Source organism: Miscanthus floridulus, chromosome 19 (assembly GCF_019320115.1).
Source record: "Miscanthus floridulus cultivar M001 chromosome 19, ASM1932011v1, whole genome shotgun sequence".
Taxonomy (NCBI): domain Eukaryota; kingdom Viridiplantae; phylum Streptophyta; class Magnoliopsida; order Poales; family Poaceae; genus Miscanthus; species Miscanthus floridulus.
In genome coordinates this window covers 10,423,328-10,443,850 of record NC_089598.1, presented here as the reverse complement: position 1 = coordinate 10,443,850, position 20,523 = coordinate 10,423,328, and the positions used below count along the sequence as shown (strand labels likewise).

The window sequence follows — 20,523 nt, the reverse complement described above, 5'->3', positions numbered from 1 at the left end:
CGCCGAGCTCTTCCCGCAGTGCTCCACCATGTCCACAACGTTGCCCTTGCCCGCCTGCGTCGTTTGCCGTCGCAAGCCGTGGCCACAATCACCCATCGCACGTGTGATCTAGGTGAGTTGCGGCTGCCTTGCAACTCCCGCGGTAGGGCCGCGATGTGGCAGACGTCGGCGACGGGCGGAGGCGGACCTGCAGGCAGGCATCGACATGATGGTACACACCCGATCCCCTTGTCCCCGGTTGTATTCCAATCCTACACAGTTAAATTTGATGGGAGGATCATGGTTCAATTGTGTTATGGTTTGTTTTGATGGGGATCTGACCATCGGGTGGATTGAATTGGGGATTGGGTGCCTTCAAGGCTTTAGATTGTTTATTATCTTGATGATTTAGGAGTGTTTGATGCTTACGAGTTGGTTCAGTAATAGATTTTGCAAAGTTCGGACCTTTTGGGGATTTTTTTTAACTTAGACCTTTTGGGGAATTTCAGCGGATTGTCATTGCTTTGGTATACGGTCTGCTGCGGGTGCCTTGTGAGTGCACATATTGTTAGTTCAGGTATGGTTGAATGATAATGTGTTCTCGTTGCGCTTGTTTTTTTTCTTTGAGAGAGAGAGAGCTTGCTTGCTTACTTGAGCACGGATCATGCTTGGTTCAATATCATGTATAATCGTATAGACCATATTGCAGTTGGGATGGCATAACAGCAATTACTATAATTGTCAATTAATGCAATTACTATGCTGCAAAATTCGCTTCATGCCACTAAAATTTCACAAGATATGCTGCGTGGTCGTCAAATATGGAGATAGTGTTTTCTGAAGCCCGGTGGGTTGGAACAAGATATGCTGCCTGCCCATTTGTTTTCTTCTGCTTTCAATTCTCTAGATGCGCATCATATATGCCTCCCCATTTTCAACTGAGAGGATTGCACAGCAGCAGACTGTGATTTCAAAGGTGGTGCAGGTGCTGCCATCGATGAAGCAACTGGAAGCAGAGCTGGAAAGGAAATCACAGAACCTCGTTCCCTGAAGTTTGCGTCTGATGATAATGCTTCTAAGGATTCAGATCATAAGGATGAGAATAACACAGAGACTATGAGTGGAACACCAGTTAGACAGTCTGCTAGGAATACAGAGACGATCTCACTTTAAGATTATCTAACTTCGCTGTGCAGTGCAACAAGCTTTGTAAGGTAGCTGCAGTGGTGTATGGGTAAATTATTTTATAGACGTTTTTAGTGCTTGGGATCCTATACTTCGCACTTATGCAGCGTGCCCAACTATATTTCATGCACATGGTTTCCCAAATGCTGGACAATTTATATTGACATATCCCTGGATTTCTCCAAAATGTCAGGTTCATTTTTTAGAGCACTCAGCCATGACAAATGTTAGTCTGGTTTCCAGTTTACAGGCCTTAGCCTTTAATTAATCATTTTGATCATTAATTGACCATTTTTCATCTAGATCCATCTGTTGAAGCTAATAAGCATGTCATTTAATTGCAGATTAAGCAGTATACTGGGCTGGGGCTCATGAGGCCAGGTGGGAAATTCTCATCCCTCATCAGTTGTCTAAGCTCATTTAGTTAGTGTGTAGCTTCGATTGTTTTCGTTGCTCCAAGGTCCGATTCGTTTGTTTGTTTATGTAGATACAAAAAATACAAGCCCATTGTTGAGCCAGCAAGGTGTTAAATCTCTTTCTCTGTATAACACATATACTGAGTAGTGAGTAGATGTATAACATGTTTTTTGGTTTGGCAGCCATAAGTGTGGTAAGCAAAATGTCCGGCAAGCATACCATAACGTATGCAGAGGTGAATTTTGGCCGCTCAATCTCTCGTGCCACTAGGTATGGTTGTTAAACATTGATATGTTGGATTGTTACTGATTCGGGTTGCCGCTGCTTAATGCATATTACTCCAAAGATTGCAAAATATCTCTCTCAATATACACTACACTATATCTTTGAATATACTTGGATTAAGGAGGTAAAAGCATGTGTGGATTGAAAAGGTGTGAATGGTGCTTTACTTCAACTCTCTGTAATTATAGACATCACCAACATGGAAGATGGCAACCACGGATTGAACGATTTGCAGAGAACAAGAATCTCTACTTGGGAACCTTCAGTAAGTAGCAGAGATATTTTTTCATTGTATATAGAGTACTCATATATATATATATATATATATATATATATATATATATATATATATATATATATATATATATATATTCACCACAAACAAGCATATTCATAGTATAGCACACGGTTAAACTATTTTATCTTGATTCAGTGTATGCAAATGCAGTCGAGATCCAACAGTTTATTCTTCACTGCAGAGTTATATTACTTGCAGCAAACAAACACTTCGTATATTAAATATTTGGAAGTACTTATTATAATTTTGGTTCACAAATAAAAAAAAAATAAGCTAATGTTTCCTAAGGCAAAATTTGGGACTCCATTTTTTGTTGAGCAATCATGGGCTATTTTTGTGTGTGTTGCTCTTGGATTGAATATTAATTTCCCCAAATTGTTTCAGATTACCTGGTCACTACGGCATGCCTGTCTGTGTGTTACAATAAGCAAATTGGTATGGCCATGGTTTTCACATATTATTTTTGCTGTATTTTGTAATCCTGTGTCATTTTAGTATGGTAATTTTGTGGTCATATTTTACCTATATTGTTTTAGAGAGTGCACACGAGCCTTCATCTTGGCAACAGCAGGTTGTGACAATCACCATCTATCACAAATTTTTTATTTTGTTGTTAAGTTCTATCTTTATCAGATTGGAATTTTTTCAAGCATCTTTAATCCTTAGCTGCCTATATAGTAAGTTTGACATATCACTGATCTTCATGGGTGAAAACCAATATAGTTTCAATGAAGCTTGATTCCTATATGATCTATTGATCTAGATAGTTAATATTTACTTAGTGACTCAGTGTTGTTTATAAATACAAGCTGTCGTCTAATTGCAGTAAACAAGTCTGTTGACACTTCTCTTTTCAGTTATATTTTGAGCTTGAGGACAATAGTGGATTTAGCCTTGCTTTACAGGTATGCATGTGTGTAGTCGGCTTATCATTTCTTCAGTACAATTAGCAACTGGAAGCCATTATCAACGGATTCAATTTAATTGTACAATATTGGATTGGATTAAATCGTACCGTATAGGCTCACACATTCAGATATTTTTTGCAAGCTATTTCTATAAGTGTTGGACGAAAGGGTCTATTCTATCAGTTGTTGGTTCACTACTATTCATGGGCAGACAATATATTGCATTGCCCTTGTTGCTCTGAATTTCCCAGACAATATGGAATTCCAGTATAGTTGTTTGCATCCAGGTCGAATCTATTATATGGCAATACTGACAAATGTAGAGGTGCCACAAATTATGATATTGTGTGCCACTGGTCTATGGCCACCACGCCTCAGTCTTTTGTTGTACCTAAGATAAGAGCTAGCATTAATTGAAAGTGGCATAGGTAAAAGTATTGCATGACATACAAAAATTTAGTTTGTACAAGCTGAGTTCAAGACATAGCTGCAAAAAATATGTGAGGAATCAACTTATTCCTTGTTTGTGACTTTGTGAGTTAGAGTTTATTTGCATCAGGTCAGCAATCAAGTTACTTGTAGTTGTAGGTGGGCTATTGTTTCCTTGTGTCGGATTTGATTCGTCTAATCTTGTTTCGCTCATCAGTACTCTACCTACTGCTTGAGAACTCAAAAGCAGTTTAGGAAGAGATGAATGGAATATATGTGTGCATTGAAGACTACTACAGAAAGAGTAGTTACAGGAACGCTGATCTCTAACTGATGTATGCTTGTGCTTGTAGCTGTAGTCCAATTTGGTCATACCCAGTATGTATCCGTCTATGCTTGATGCTGCAGGTGTGCTAAACAAACAGAGGTATTGCATAGCCAAGAGAATCTTTAGGGTTGTCATTTGGCAGATGCAGTAGTGGGTAGTTTATAGTTCAGATTTACTAGCATCATTGCTCTTTGCTTATTTATGGATGCCATGTTTCATACGTTGTCTTGCTGCATAATTCTGTGGCATAATCTTTAGGTCTTAAGTATCATATTACATGGCTAAAAACATCCACATGTTAAATTATCTGTACAGATCTTATTAAGAATGGAGCGAGAATTATCTGTTACTTGGTGAGATGCACATTTTCTTACGAACTAGAAGGTAAGATGCCTATTTTTTGTACCTTATATATGTAGGAGAAATATGGTGACAGCAATGGCAACGCCTTCACAAATGGAGAAGAGAGCTGTAATGGTGGAAACAGTGCTGGACGTCACAAAGCAATACCGTGTTGGGCAGGTCAAAGCAAGCCAACCCTCCATTTCAAGGTATTTTTGGTTACTACATTTTTCTTCCACCTTCCAAGCTTCTAGATCACTAACGAGCTATTACCAGGACATGAGTAATTTTCATGTGTCTCACTAACTGATGTGTGCCTGCTGAACCAACAGCTTCACGATTGCACATATTATGGACATACCCAGGCTATGGTGGATGCTGGACTACAAATTGCACAAGGTTAGTGATTACCCTATTCGAATTCCCTTCATGATTTGGTAGATACAAGGTTGCTTGAGTACTGTAGTGGTGAATTCTATGTCCAAATCTCCAAAAAGGCATTAGTGTTTGAAATAGGAAAGAGTAATATGTCAATGGCAAAATAAGGTAGCATGCCAATCAAGTATTGAGCTGCACATTATAAAACCATTTTTTTAAGTGTGAGTGATTTACAATTGAGATATATGATTCATCTACAACCTGAAATAAATCTCTTGGAGTTGGCTATTAGAAAATAAATTACATCAATGATTTATAGGAGAGAATAATATTCTACTAGAATTTACTATCCCCTACAACTAAAAACAACAAAGTGTGGATATTTTTTGACGTGACATTTGTTTTGGTTCGTCCGTCTGCCTACGCCTACGGTCCCACAACATCTTAATTAATGATTGATCGTGTCATTCTCCTTGATTGAATATTACCTATCATGTGATAGAGCAATCACGGCAAAATAAGAAGTAGAAAATTATTGTGCTATCCATATACACATTGCATGTTTGCATGCACCAGCATATATGGCAACGAGCAAAAGGAAAGAGAATTAACACAGAAGGAAAGAGAATTAAGACAAAAGGAATCTCTTTGTATTTCTGAGAACTTTGCCAAATCTGTCTATATTTAATTACTTCCCCTCTTTGCATTTGCAAAAGGGACAGCTTTTTATTCCTTTTATTTGTTTTCACGCTCACGTGTTCCATCGTCCCCGCTTACAGTTTCTTGCGTGAACCATAGTTGATGTCACCTGTCTTCCATGGCTCAGCCTCTCAATCCCAAGAGAAGGTCCCTACCTCTCCCTGACTGGAGATCCGGCCTGCCAGAGGATCTCCTCGAGTCCATCGGGCAGCGTCTCGCGTTAGACCACGACGCGGCGTCCTTTCGATCTGCTTGCTCCCCATGGCGCACCGCCGTCCCATTCGCAACCTTCGGGCCGCTCCTGCTACGCCCGTTCGACCCCGACTCAGACCGCGTCAGCTTCTACTGCGTCCCGAAGAAGAAGGTCTTGTCCAAGACGCTGCCCGACGTGCGCGGCAAGGTGGCGTGTAGCTCCTCGTGTGGGTGGCTGGTGCTCATGGATGAGGCGGTGTCTGTGACGCTGCTGAATCCATTCGCCGGTGCCCGTGCCCCCCGCGTTGAGCTCCCGCCAGCAGGCGAACACGTCGGAATGCGTGTCTAGGGTCCACGGCCGGTGGGTCCTCCATCCCACCAAGGGCTACGGGGACGTGGATGCCGTAGGCAGAGCCATCATGCTAGAAGACATGAGGGACGTGTTCTTCCGTGAGATCGTGCTCTCGGCGCCGCCTGACGTCGCCGGCCACGAGTGCGTGGCCATGGCCATGTTTGGGTGCTCCACGGAGGTCGTGTTCTACCGGGTTGGAGTCGACAGCGCATAGACGCTGCTCGACACCAAACTAGAGTTCTCCGTGGGGTCCATCGTCCACTGCCAACACAAGTTCTTAGCGATCGACTGCACTGGAGAAATCTCCGTTTGCAGCAGCAACGCCGTCGGCGCTATTCCAACCGCGACGCTGCTGTCATCGTTGTCGCCACCTGCGGGGCTCTGCCACCGCAGCTACCTGGAATCAAACGGTGAGCTGCACATTGTGGGTGCTACGGTGAGCATGTTCCACGAGACACAGAGCTTCACCTACAGCAGCGCGATCTACAAGTGCAACATTCACGACCGTACGTCGGAGTGGTCCAGGGTGAAGGACATCGGTGATCAGACACTGTTCGTGTCTAAACATTTCAATAAAAGCTTCAGTGGAACAAGTGTATCCAAGTACAAGGAGAACAAAATCTACATGTCTGAGCCATTGTATGGGGATCCATATGACTTGGTCCATCGACTGGAGATCGTTGATATTGCTACCGGCGCATCCGAAGTGAAGCCCGTCCAGGAAAAGATGCAGGGTTCCGAGGCTCTAGGTTAGATTCGACCCAATCTCTGGAAGCTCTAGAGTTTGTGAGCCTGCGACGCCGCGCACTCCGTGACTATGTTAAATTCATAAACTTTACTTTTTGGATTAAATATCATTTTAACGTTGGTATTTAATTTAACAGTATTGTTATCTTATCGTACGATCCGTGTGTTTTTAGTATAAATTGTTAGTTATCCCGTAGCAACGCACGGACACGCTACCTAGTGGGAAAGAAAGAAAGAAAGAGACGGAGGAAAAATAAAAAAAAACTGTTAATGAAAGAAAAAAGAAAAAAAAAGAGGGCATCTCATGTATTTTCGGAGAGGCTATAGTTAAAGTTATTTTAGATGAAGCTAAAGCTTTAAGAGCGAGGCTAATAATACAGCCAGCAGCTGGCTGAAAGGTTTACTTATATCTTCATTATTACTGTAATACTTAGCCCACATGTCTCTCTCACAAAATTTTTTGGTTCTTGTGTCTAAGCCGGCTTTAAGCTTATAACCCGTTTCTCCTCTCTTTCTCATCTTCTCTTTCCTCTACCTCAGTATTTAGCCAGCTTACAACCTGTTATTACACTTGCTCTAATGAACCAGCCTAAGACAGTGATTTTTAGCTAAGGACGAAGATTAACCTCTCGAGATTAAACGTCGATGGCACTGCTTTTGTTACACCATTGACCCATGAGTGCAAATAATTCATAAGCATTTATTTTAGAACTTGAGAGTAGCTACGGCTAGCAAGGCTTTGTTTAGATCACCTCTAAATTTCAAGTTTTTTCACTCTCTCTCCATCACATCAATTTTTGGACGCATGCATGGAGCATTAAATGTAGGTAAAAAAATAACTAATTGTACAGTTTGGTTGTAAATCACTAGACGAATCTTTTGAGCCTAGTTAGTCTATGATCAGACAAAGTTTGTCAAATACAAACGAAACGTGCTACAGTGTTCAGATTGCAAAAATTTGCAATCTAAACAAGGCCCAAGTAGGATCAACAAAAAGATATATCCATAGTACGGGTGGATCATGGATAAAAAGATTTCATCAAAGTGCTATCTGAGTTCCCAAGAGTCTGCTAAGTTCCTTTGCTAAAGGAAGCGAAGTACGGTAGATTCATCTCAACATACTCAGCAAAAGGTTAGACAAAAGATATAGGCCCCGTTCGCTTGTCTTAAATTTGGCTTGTTCGGCTTGTTTTTTCAGCCGGAACAGTGTTTTTCTCTCACAACAATTCAGCCGGAACAGTGTTTTTCAGCCAGTTTCAGCCAAAGTTCAGACCAGCGAACGGGGCCATAATGTGATCCCCTTTCCTTACCATAACAAAACTAAGAACCAAGTATATCCAGCTAATGTTCTTTTTTTCCAGAACTACAAGGCCCACAGGCCACAACTAGCTAGGCTCTCATCTTCCATCTGCCTACCTCATGCATCAAAGCTCGATGTGAAAGCATGTTATTCGGCATAAGGAAGATCGAAACTAGGTCAATTCAAAAGAGAAGAACCCCAACTAGAGGCTAAGAGCTCGATTTAAGCAACCCAAATTTCTTAGTGTCTGCCATTGTGTGTCTACCGTAGTGGATTGGAGCTCGAGAGCTAAGAAGAGGAACATTGATTTCAAGCAACAAGCAAAAAAATCATGCATGTGAGAGTGGTTTTGGTTGTTTGTGTGCACAAGTAAATCATTGCTCCGCATGGGATAGCTAAGTTCCTTCAGTTAGCAAGGATTACCTCGCCTGGCACAACAAAGCTAGACAAAGAAAATATCATGTGTGTTGCTCTTACCTTGCAAGCTCAACTATGTCTTGATTTAAATTTTTTATTTATTATTCCCTTATATCATCCTAGCAAAATTAAGAACCAAGTATGTGCAAAAAAAAAAAGGGTTTGAGAGACACCATAGTAGGAAGCATTCTAGTTTTTTTCTAGAGTGACGAAGGCCATGCTATGACTCATCTTGCAACTGCCATAGGATGACGAGGGTCCAATAAATTCATGGACTAATGTGACCATCGTCTAGGGAGGAACTCGAATACTTGATCTAGAGGTAGAGAGCTCCGTTAAAAGGACCTTAATATGATTATGTTGCCGTTTCTATTGTTAGACTGGAGGTCAACATGAACATAAAAATCTTGAACCTTCAAACGAACTTTTTTACCTGTACAGTAGGGTAAATTGTCTTTGATATAGTGTGTGCATGAGAAAATCCTTGCTCTCGAACAAGGTGAGAGCTTGCTACTAAGAGGAGGCAGCCTCAAATGCGTGCATAAGTAAAAGTAAAAAAACCATTTGGATTGTGACCATTCAAATGGTACGTCATCTCTTCAGTCTGAACTGCTCCTCTATTCGTGTGGGTAGTCACGATAAGGTTATCGATATTGAAGGGCTTTCGGATAATATTAAAGCCGGCTGATAAGCTGGCTGAAGCTATTTTATTGTGAGAGAAAAAATACTATAGATTCTAGTGGATAAGCCGGCTGATAAGTTCAAACGAACAGACCCAAAGCTTTGCTAGCCATAACAAAGGAGGGAAGCAGTTCATTGGTGTGATTTTGATATCAAGATTTTTATTAGTTCATCGAGCGTACTTAAAATTCAAATTTCTCGTGTTTTGCAATTTGAAATCTGAATCTGAAAACAAAAACAATCTAAACAGAAATGGTGCTTGGGCCTTGTTTAGATGGCTGTTAGAAATCAGTATTTGGCACTGTAGCAATTTCATTTGTATTTGACAATTATTGTCCAATCATGGCCTAACTAGGCTTAAAAGATTTATCTCGTAATTTACAATCAAACTGTATAATTAATTATTTTTTTATCTACATTTAATACTTCATGTGTCAAAGATTTGATGTGATGGCGAGAGTGTGAAAAAACAAACCTAAACCAGGCCTTGGTCGAAAGTGGAGCGTGCTGCACGAGGCCCAAGCCACAACGGCAGTTTCCGTCTCTCTCACACGGAGTCCAAAACCGACTCCACCAGGTGCGCGTTCCGCGGCCGTGCCCAGCCCAGCAGCCCACGAGACGCGCAGCGCCACGCCGGCGGTCGCAGCCAGCCCCGGCCCATCCCCACCGCCACGTCACCGCTCCGTGGCTCCTGTCCTGCTGACCAATCACCGCCTCGCTTCCACCCTCCCACGGATCGTGTGTTTTCTCCCTCCCACCCTGCACCGTCCGATCCCGCCTCGCATCCCGAATCCACTTTCCCAACGGTCACACGAGACCGCCCACGGTCCACGCGGCTCCTGCCGCCCACGCCCGCCCGCCCGTTCCCCTCTGTCTCCCGCGACTATATAATCCCCCCCGCGCCCCACTTCTCTCCAACTATTCGCATTCCCGCAGCCGCAGCTTCGCCGCCTCCGAGTTCGGTCTTTCCGTCGCCGAGGAGAGGAGATGGCCCGTACGAAGCAGACCGCCCGCAAGTCCACCGGAGGCAAGGCCCCGCGCAAGCAGCTGGCCACCAAGGTTCGTTTGCCTGCTCCTCATCTCGTTCCGTTTCGATCTGTTGTTCTGTTCTCGAGGGTTCCGTTCTAAGACGCTGCTGCGGCGGTTGTTGGTTCGTTGCAGGCGGCGAGGAAGTCGGCGCCGACGACGGGCGGCGTAAAGAAGCCGCACAGGTACAGGCCCGGGACGGTGGCGCTGCGCGAGATCCGCAAGTACCAGAAGAGCACGGAGCTGCTGATCCGGAAGCTGCCCTTCCAGCGCCTGGTCCGCGAGATCGCGCAGGACTTCAAGACGGACCTCCGGTTCCAGAGCCACGCCGTGCTGGCGCTCCAGGAGGCCGCCGAGGCCTACCTCGTCGGCCTCTTCGAGGACACTAACCTCTGCGCCATCCACGCCAAGCGCGTCACCATCATGCCCAAGGACATCCAGCTCGCCCGCCGCATCCGCGGCGAGCGCGCGTAAGCGTGTCGTCACCACCGGCTGTCGGACGCGGGGAGGAGGGAGGAGGTCAATTTGGATTCGTCGGCTTGTTGATCTCCGCCCGTGTTTGGATCTGATGAAGAACTCATGGAGAACTTAGTTGGCTAAAATCTGTATTAGCGTCGTTAGTTGAGTTGGTTAGTAGCGTAAAAACAGCTTTACAAGTCTATTTTGTGCTGTGGTTAATTTGTTTGGGTCGCTTCGTACCGAAACTTAAAAGGACTATTAGTTGACTATTATATTATAATTTGTGCTATTTATACTGTTTGTATTTGTGATGCGGTGCCGTGGTTGGCACGGTTGGTTTATTGTGGATTGGTGGGTCGCCCGAATCTGCGGACGGGGAACAGCTGTTTTACCGGTTCACGCGCGCGTCGCCATGGCTGTCCTTTGCTTTTGGTGACAGGCGACTGGTATGAAAACGGTCCTGTATTGCTCTCTGGCCTCAGCAGTATGGTTTGGACTTGCGTGGGCAATTTGCCGGCGTTGTTGAATTGGGCCTTTTAGATGCCACCAAAATTCTAAGTTTTTTTGTGCTCTTTTCGTCACATTAATTTTTAGCTGTTTGCGTAGAGTATTAAATATAGATAAAAATAATAATTAATTATACAGTTTAGTTGGAAATGAATCTTTGGAGCTTAGTTAATCCACGATTGGATAATATTTATTAAATAAGATGAAAGTGGTACTATTCATCAGGTATCGGTTTGAAATTTTTTCAGCATCTTAATTTAATATTCATTTAATATTAAGCTACATTGAACTACGCTTGCTACGGCCTATATTTGGCCTTGGAATGGCTGGTCCGACCTATAATGTGTTGGTGACTCAGGGATTGGTGGGACAGCCCCCCATTTTGTCCAAATGGGGAACCGGGAAGCACGTGCAACACGGTCGGTTTTCAAATCTTTTGGCAGCGGGTATCTTCTGGTTTTTGGGTTTTTATGAGGCCTATACGTTTTGGTCGAAGGGAAAGAAGATGGATTTGGGGCCGTTCGCTGCTCTTTTGGTCCAAGGCTGTCTCCAGGAGACCGAAACATATAGCTTTCAATAAAATACTGGAACCATTTTAGGTGTCAGGTTATCTTTTCTCCCTCGAAGATCTATTTACAATCCATTTTAGGTGTGACGATATCTAAATATGAAATGTGTATTGTATTTTAGAGAACCGTTGTTGACAGTTTAAGAGGCCCAAGTAGATAGATTTGGGCCAGTCTGGAGCAGACATGAAATGACTTTTTGTTACCGTAAGCCCAGTTCGTTATTCCACACTCACGAGTCGTTCAAGTAGCGTATTCTGAGCTTTTGGCCCAGGTTATTTCGCTCCAGCAAGCTTATCTGTTCTTTTTTTTCTGGGCTGTCAATCAAATCAACTTGTCCTGGAGTATAAACTTGCATAACATGCTCAGTCTTGCTACAGTTTATTCGAGATTAACTCTCTTTTTTTCTTTACAAAAAGATTAACACAGTTTATTCGAGATTAAATCTTTTTTCGTTACAAAAAGTTTAACACACAGCCTCTTCAGCTTCTCTTCGTTCTCTTCTTTGTCCTCTCGTCTTTTCTTGCAGTTCTGGCTTGCTCGACAACGGTCGTTAGTATGAAGGGCCTGTTTGATCACTTAGTCTTGATGAAGTTTAGGTGTAGGTGGCTAAAATTTAGCCTAGTGTTGTTTACATATATAGACTGAAAATGAACTAAAAGTAAGTAGCTTTGGTGTAACAAACACTCGTGTATACCATTTAGTCCATGTTTATCCATATTTACCAACTAATAAACTAATTGCTAGTTGGATTAAAAACCAAAAAATGATTTACCTTAAGTCCACCTATTTAGGTTTAGATACCTAGTAAAAAATTTAGTTGACTAAAATTTAGATTATGACTAGAAACTACGCGTGACGTTGCCGCACGCTTGTCCGTGTTGGGCTAGCCCGCATGCGTGAGTGAGTTTATACGGAGACCATCAGTGTGGGATCAGCCCATTTGCTTGCACTACATCTTGATAGAAATGATTGTATACACATTGATGTAAATAATGTGTATAAGATTGTTCTATTTGTAGAAGAAATATAATCATGACAACTCTAAGTAGGTGGCACTAAAGTTGAGAATGCAATTGCTTAACTTGTTGCATAGATAGTGAAGCATATGTTACCAAGGCCAATCATGGAGAATGGGCGTGCAAGATCTGCAGTTTGGTGCATAACCAAATGAAATGGTTAATCAAGACTAAGTTCGCTAAAAAGATGGAGCCTCACTTATCATAATTGGAGTGAAGAGCACTAAGAAAATGTGGTAAAAAAACAAGCTGAAAATGCAAGAATGCATTCACATATGAATGCCAATGAATGAACAAAGAATGTTTCAATGATAGCAAGTTGAAACAATTTGCAGAAATCAATTAAGGAAGAACTGATAAGATGCTTGTAACCATTATTTTTAGAAATAGTGCAGCCAAGATGCAAGGGCTCAATTACTTTACAGTTATTATTCTTAGAGACCAGTCTGAGGTTGCATATTTATCAACTAATCTCTTTAATAGGAATCTTGCACCAAAAGGGAATGATCACAATCCAAATTTTATTAAATTCCAATTAAAACGCGCATGTAAGGTCATAGAACTTAGAAGCTTGTTAGAAATGGAAAATGTATCACATAGAACCTATTTGTACATTTGTATTACAACAGGGTGACTGGAACCTTCAGATTTTATATATATGTTGATAATTGACTACAAGTGCATAATTCTAATCAATGAGGCTGTGAGCTTGATTTGTCCCAAAATATTAGTAAAATTAGTTACATGCTAGCTAATATATGAAATAATTTTGATACTTGGCCTACGATTGGATCTCTTGAGGAACCTGCATTATAAATTCAAAAACTTTTCTTAGTTTCATTTATAGAACAATAATTGACATACTTCCAAAATCAAAATAAAATTTGGCGCTCTCCTTATTTGCACAGACGGAGTAAATCAGAACATAGAGCCCTCGCTGATGATAATCTGACGAAAACTTTGAAACTAATAACAGTGGATGCTTTGGGAAAAAAAGTTGTTGTACTTATTCCTTTCCCCTGTAGTTCTGAGCCAATATTGACTACTGCGTTTGCACCTCTAATCTAAAGAATGTAAGTAACTAGCAGGAAGCCCGCGCAGTTGCGCGGGTTTGAAAGCATAAAAATGTAGCGTGAGAAGTTACAAACATTTAAAGCACACAACGAAGAATAAGCACATTCAGAAAGCTTCAATTTTACAATTTTATTGAGTATGACATGATGTATCACTGTGTTACAAACAGTGTTGGTACACGGGCACATACCAAAATTTTAGATTTGCCAACATCCATCTTTGTTAGGGTGCATCACCGCTGACAACCTAAGGCTGTAAAACAATCTTCTCATATGTAAGGTGGACCTTAAAGTGGTAACAGAATCTTATATCACCTATAAGGAGAAACAAAGGAAATAATCATATGAAAATGCACAAAGATCACACCTTTTATTATTTTATAGGAACAATGTTGCTTGTTCATCACATCCACTACTGAAATCTGATTTGGGGATTAAAAATATAAGGAAATAGAAAGAATAGAAAACTTGGGGCGCAGCGTTGCCGCGTCATTTTGAGCCAGCCAGTGGTGATCCTATGTGGGATTTAAGGAAACTTAGCAATATAGTTTAAAAAAATGTTCTATCAACATCATAGTAGCCATATGCAGTTCTATAAAAAAATAGATTTAATAACATTTACTTAGATAAATAGTTTTCTTATGGCAGAAAATCATGGAGGCATTTTTCTTAGGATACAGTCATGGAAGCACAAGAATAAAGGAGTAGATCATTCCAAAAGTCTAAATCATTCTAAGAAAAAATAATGAAATACAGAGACCAAGAACTGAATAACTATACATCAAAGACAGAGCCAGACTCTATAAATCTTATTTTTATTGACAGCTTCTACCTTGCACTTGGTACATACAGCAGAGAAAGAACTATTGTACGTAAGAAGCAATGAAGAGGCTGCTCCTGAATTTCTTTGAAAGGCTGTAACTGCAAGCACCAAAACACTAACATAGAACTTAAATGTCATTTGTCGACAACATAGCGTTATCAACCACTTTCTCAAAAGACTGCTAGAGTAGAATTCTGACAGCTTCTAGAATCAGAGGATAAAGAAGCAGTTTTAACACTTGAGTAGTGTTGAACTCTAGAAACAATATTTAAGAATCCGCTATCAAGGCCATGATAATATGAAATAATAATTAATGGTACATTGACTATACGATGCTGATATATATTGAAAGAGGCAATAATACAGTTAGGTATTGACCCTGGAATGTTTTAACAAAAGCTCCAATAAGGAGTCTCACAACAAATTTTCTACCTCTGCCTCATTAGAGGCACCACTTTGGTTCAGATATTTTATCGAGCAAGTCGCAGGTGGCAAGCAGACTTACACGACGAGCAGGGGAAATTGTTGCGTGCGAAGAGGTCGACGTAGCACTGCACCACGGCATCGATGGTCAGCGTGAGAGCACGACTGGTGGCCTCAGACCAGATGAAGACTACTACCGTGCGAGGGGCGGTGCAGCGGCAGAGGACGTCAACCTGCATATGGAAGCTGCAGCGACCCCTCATCACTCGCCGTCGCACCGCTGCCTCCTGGAGCTATATGATGTAATCCGAGACTGCGTGGGCGCCGCCGCCACCATGGTCTGCTCGCGCTGCTATTGCCGCCGCCGACTGTGCTGCTTGCGTTGCCGCTCGCCGTCGTGCCTCGCGTTGCCGCTTTGCGCTCGCGCCGCCGTGTCGCGAGACCCTGCGTGAGCGCTATCGCCACCGCGGCCTGCGCGCGCTGTTCGCGACGCCGCCCGCACTGCTCCTCGCGCCGCCACCTGGCGCTGCTCCTCGCGCCGCCGCTAGGGTTAGGTTTTGGGGCACAGGGTGTCAGCCAAATGGCGAGGAGGAAGGGTGGGCTGTGCACTCGCGGCAGCTGCCGTCTCTGCTTCTGGCGTCGCCCATGCCTGTGAGGGCAGTGGGGTAGGCACGAGGGAGAGAGGTAGGGAGAAGCTCGCTCCGTCTGCTGCGGCGGCGGAGGAAGGGCAGAGCGGCGTCGCGACGTGCGTCCGAGCGGACCTGTTTTGGCGTGGCAGCGTGGGGGGCTGGGGTAGATGAGGCCGAGACGACGGAGCTGCGGTGCCAGGTCGAAGGGCACCGGGCAAGGGCCGTAGCCGCCGTGCCCGTGCCTACCAGGACCCGCTGGTGAGGGAGAGGTGGGGGGCCGTGGGTCGCTCCGGCACGCCGCGTCGCCTGAGGGCGGGTGCACACGCACCCGAGCCTGATGCAGGGGGCGACGGCGAAGGGAATAGGCAAAGGTCGGCCCGCGAAGGTTCGGGACAGGTCGGGTCGACGATAAAGCGGGTGAGGGATCCGACTGATCCACCATCGCACGGCCCAGATCGCTTGCTCGTCTGATCCGACGGCTCGCGGCTTAGCAGGCGGCGTGGCACGACGGTTTGTCCGCTTTTGGAAGCAGGATTCATACGGTAAGATATTCAAGATGGGACAAAATAGACAACGATGGACATAAACTCACAGGCATAAACAGTTGAACACGACGTGGCTAACGTCTAGTTGCTACGTCTAACCATCCCCAAACCGTACAAACCTTCAGCACTCATCCTGTCATCCCCAACAGTCCAACACAAACACAAAAGGCACACCCTTTCACAAACCTCCGAAATTCTCCCTCAAACCAAAACCATCTTTCGAATTTCCAAATCCGCAGCACCCATCTGACTTCGAATTTCACTGGAACCCCAAACCCCCCAAACAAACCCCAAAAAACGACGCCAAATTTGACCTCCAAACCACCCACCCAAAAACACGCGAAAACACACCCTCCTCGAGCCGAGGCGTCCACGCACGGGCGCGCGAAAAGTCGAGAACCATCCGGGGGACAGGCGGCCGCATCGCGCGGCCACGTGTACGCCCCGGATGCTCCGTCCGAGGATCCCGATCCGCGTGCGGCCGCGGCCGGCGAATCGGAGCCCGCCGTCGCCGGCTATAAATCGCACGCCACGCCGCTGGTCCACTGCGAGTAGGAGCATCAGCTTGAGTCGCACGCACGCTGACAGAGAGAGTGGACTGAGTGATCTTTCGGTTGCTGATCATGGCCACCGTGACTGAGGAAGTTGCTCCGGCCGTCGCCGTCGTCGAGGAGCCCGCGCCTGAGAAGGCGGCGGAGGGGAAGGAGGTGGTGGAGACGCCTGAGAAGGCGGAGGAGGGCGGCGAGGGGAAGAAGGCAGCCGCCGAAAAGGAGAAGAAGGCGAGGAAGCCGCGGAGCAGGAAGCCCAAGTCCGCCGGGCCGCACCACCCGCCCTACTTCGAGGTGAGCAAGGACTCCGTCCTTCTGTGATCTTGCGGCGTGGATGGATGGATTCTGATACTGATGGTGGACTGTGTTGCTGTGCCGTGTCTGATGATCAATCAGATGATCAAGGAGGCGATCCTGTCGCAGGACGGCGGCAAGGTCGGGGCGAGCCCGTACGCGATCGCCAAGCACATGGAGGAGAAGCACCGGGACGAGCTCCCGCCCAACTACCGCAAGGTGCTGGCCGTGCAGCTGCGCGGGTTCGCCGCCAAGGGCCGCCTCGTCAAGGTCAAGGCCTCGTTCAAGCTCGCCGCTTCCGAGGAGAAGAAGGCCTCCTCCGCGGCCGCCAAGACGAAGAAGGCTGCTGCGTCGACGCCGACGCTGACCAGACGCAAGAGGCCCGCGGCCGCCGCCGCGGCGCCGGCCAAAAAGAAGACGGCGCCCGCAGCAGCTGCGCCCAGGGAGGCACGGAAGGCGCGCGCCAAGCGGGCGAGGAAGGTCGCCCCCGCGCCCGCGCAGCCCAAGCCCAAGTCCGCCCGCGCCGCTGGCAAGAAGGCCAACAAGGCCAGCGCCTGATAAGCAACCGACCAACCGTCCTTGTCCGCGCGCGCACGCCGCCGTGTATGTATTATATTATAATATACTAGCTGGTAGTGGTAGTAGTAGGAAGTACTAGCAGCGTGGCACTACCTGTGGTGTTGTGGTCGTCGTCTCCGCCGGCTCGATCTATCGGGCGCTCTGCTCCGCCGTGCGAGTGTTGTAAATACCCGTACCGGAACCATGTGGTGTGACGGCAATAAAGCGCGCGCTTTTAGCTTCCTGTGATGATGATGATGCTTGGGTTCATCCATTATCAGTGTGTGTGAAATGTGAGGATGAAGAATCAGATGATCGGTGTTTAGTTTGATCACTGGCGCTGGCTTGTCTCCCTCGGCCTCTGGGCGATGCTGTCAAGGTTGAGGATTCACCTCGCAACAGTTGATATGGTATGGTTGTTCGGAGGGAGAGGAACAGAACAGTACCACCGCGATCCGGTTCAGTAGTGAGGGTGTTCATGGTGTACGGAAGGACGAGATCGAGAAGCTTCTGGATTTCTTCGTTGCCAATGGATAAGCTTGAGCAGCAGCAGACCCAAGGAACAAAGGTTGGGTGCGTCCGCCTGGGAAAGCGGGGCCCGTTGCGCTGGGACGCCTGGGATGGGGCCGGGCTGCCACGCGGACTCGGTGGAAATACCTGAACAGCGACCGGGCCGTTCCGTGCTTCCGGTGGTGTGATTCTTTATAACAGAAAAATACTGCACCACGACTCCCTAACACACGTCGGCTATAGCATGCGATGCGATGCGAATTTTTAACACTTTTGCTCGTGGGTTAGTAAGAGGGCGTCGGTCTGGCTTACATAGCACGGGGGCGGAATTAGAGACGACAATGGGCCCGTTTCCGAATTCTCTATGGAAATCTTTTCTAAGGATGAAACCAAACAGGCATTGATATATATGACGAAAAATTTGTATCCGCGTTAGGGATATCACGGCCCATCTGGAAAATTTCATATTTCTGTATATTTTGTGAAATTGTACTGATTTCTAAAATTCTTATAGATTTTTAAAAAAAAATCCTAAGTTCTAAACGGGTCACGCGTCAACACCAGTTTTTGAATTCTCCATGCAAAACTTTCCTACATCTAGAATCAAACTATCCTCGGTAGGAATTCATATGATAAAAGAAATACGGAGTAGTATCAGCGTCGGGAATGGCAAGGACAAGAATGATCACTCTTGTCTCTATCTCCTTTTCCCGGTACTCTACCACACTTCATGCCCTCGTTGGCTTCTTATAATCTATACTTTTCTGCTTGGTTTTTTAATTGAAATAATATTTCGACTTGTTTTTCAGCGAAGCGAACGGGTCCATATCCATCGAGACATAATCCACCGAGAAGGCCTTGTCTAAAGACCCAATTGTAACCACCCGTATATATTACCACGAATGAATTTTAGCTCTGTTCGGCTGCCATTATAATATCAGTCATGGTCCTGACAAATCAGCCATACAAATCAGCACGAGCGGTTTATAAACCAGCTGAACAGAGCCTTTAACCCGATTCGCTCCTCACTTCCTTCTATTGCCACAGACGACACACTAGCACCAACAGTCATTAGCCACTTCGTAAGCCAGATATCGCCACCAGCCCCCGTCTCTCTTCTCTATACCCTGAATTAACTCTAACCCAATTTGCTCCTCACTTCCTCTTAGTACCACACGCCACGTACTAGCTCCGGCAACCATTTGCCACTCCACCAACATGTTGTCGCAGAGAGAACCGAGCGTAGCTCGGGTGGCAAGGTCCGGTGGTTGGGACCTTGCCGGTCAGAGTTCGAGCCCCCGCGGCTGTGAATTTCTGGTCTCTCACCGGGGTTCGTCCCCATAAATAATTCTGTTGCCTCTCGTGCGTGGAGCCACAAAGGGAATGCGACGTGCCCTGTCGTCTACGGGTCCATGGTTGGACTCGGTGATCCCACAGAGGACGTGATCTAGTGATCTGAGTATAGTTGTAGGTTTGTTTGTGTACGCGTGGTGTGAGCAAGGGCTCGCCAGGCACAGGACTACGAATGTGCCTCCAAGCGGCAACATGTCATCCTGATCTAAACCTTCAGTGATTGGTGATCAGCTCTGTCCAGCACAGGACGACATGAGCGGGGATCGAGCTCGAGGGCTCATGCCATCACGCACACCTACTACAGCACGCCAGCGGAGCAGCACACGGCTCGTGTGGGCACAACAACTTGGCGTCTCATGGTGGAGGACCTAATGGTTAGTGTACCTCGCGCGGGAGAAGAGAGGCGACTCGGTGATCTCACAAAGGACGCGATCTAGTGATATGAGTATAGTTGTAGGTTTGTTTGTGTACGCGTGGTGTGAGTGTGTTGGGTTGGGTTGGTGTGAGTCTGTACATGAGCAGATACTACAGCTATACCCAGATGAGAGGTGTAAAACATGTTGTCGCAGTAGGCATCGACTCTCTTCTCGCGCACGAGGTACACTAACCATTAGGTCCTCCACCATGAGACGCCAAGTTGTTGTGCCCACACGAGCCGCGTGCTGCTCGGCTGGCGTGCTGCAGTAGGTGTGTGTGATGGCATGAGCCCTCAAGCTCGATCCCCGCTCATGTCGTCCTGTGCTGGACAGAGCTGATCACCAATCACTGAAGATTTAGATCAGGACGACATGTTGCCGCTTGGAGGCATATTCGTAGTCCTGTGCCTGGCGAGCCTTTGTTTTAGAGGCACCTAGTAGCGGATTTGAGACATAAATCCATTTATGGTGAACTTTTACTATAATTTGTTCGGTGGATCTATTTGTATACAAAACTAGGTCTAATAATGCAATATTGTATGACTTGCATTTACAATTTATTTATCGTATGATGATATGTTATGCAGTAGGACTTTCATGTCACATTGGGCCTGTTTGGCTGGTATTAAAGCCGGCTGAAGCTGTTTTATTATGAGAAAAAATACTGTAGATTCTAGCTGATAAACCGGCTGATAAGTTCAAGCGAACAAGGCCATTAGTGATGAAGCAGAATGGTCTAGATACTCCTTAAAACACCGATGAGAAGTATTAATTATTACTACATAAACGGTATGTATTACATGATATCGATACAATGTTATTCACTATCTGGCTATA

At 45.4% G+C, this 20,523-nt stretch overlaps 2 protein-coding genes across 2 annotated transcripts; both read left to right on the top strand.

The window, feature by feature from the left end:
* Positions 1 to 9,854: 9,854 nt before the first annotated feature.
* On the top strand, positions 9,855 to 10,694 carry LOC136527633 (histone H3.3). Its single transcript, XM_066520422.1, has 2 exons — positions 9,855 to 9,996; positions 10,099 to 10,694. The coding sequence occupies exons 1-2, from the start codon at positions 9,925 to 9,927 to the stop codon at positions 10,435 to 10,437; spliced, it is 411 nt and encodes a 136-aa protein (XP_066376519.1). The 5' UTR covers positions 9,855 to 9,924; the 3' UTR covers positions 10,438 to 10,694.
* A 5,845-nt stretch (positions 10,695 to 16,539) lies between these two features.
* On the top strand, positions 16,540 to 17,656 carry LOC136527950 (histone H1-like). Its single transcript, XM_066520821.1, has 2 exons — positions 16,540 to 16,849; positions 16,952 to 17,656. Exons 1-2 carry the CDS (start codon positions 16,631 to 16,633, stop codon positions 17,405 to 17,407), a joined length of 675 nt encoding a protein of 224 aa, XP_066376918.1. The 5' UTR covers positions 16,540 to 16,630; the 3' UTR covers positions 17,408 to 17,656.
* The last annotated feature ends 2,867 nt before the right edge of the window (positions 17,657 to 20,523 follow it).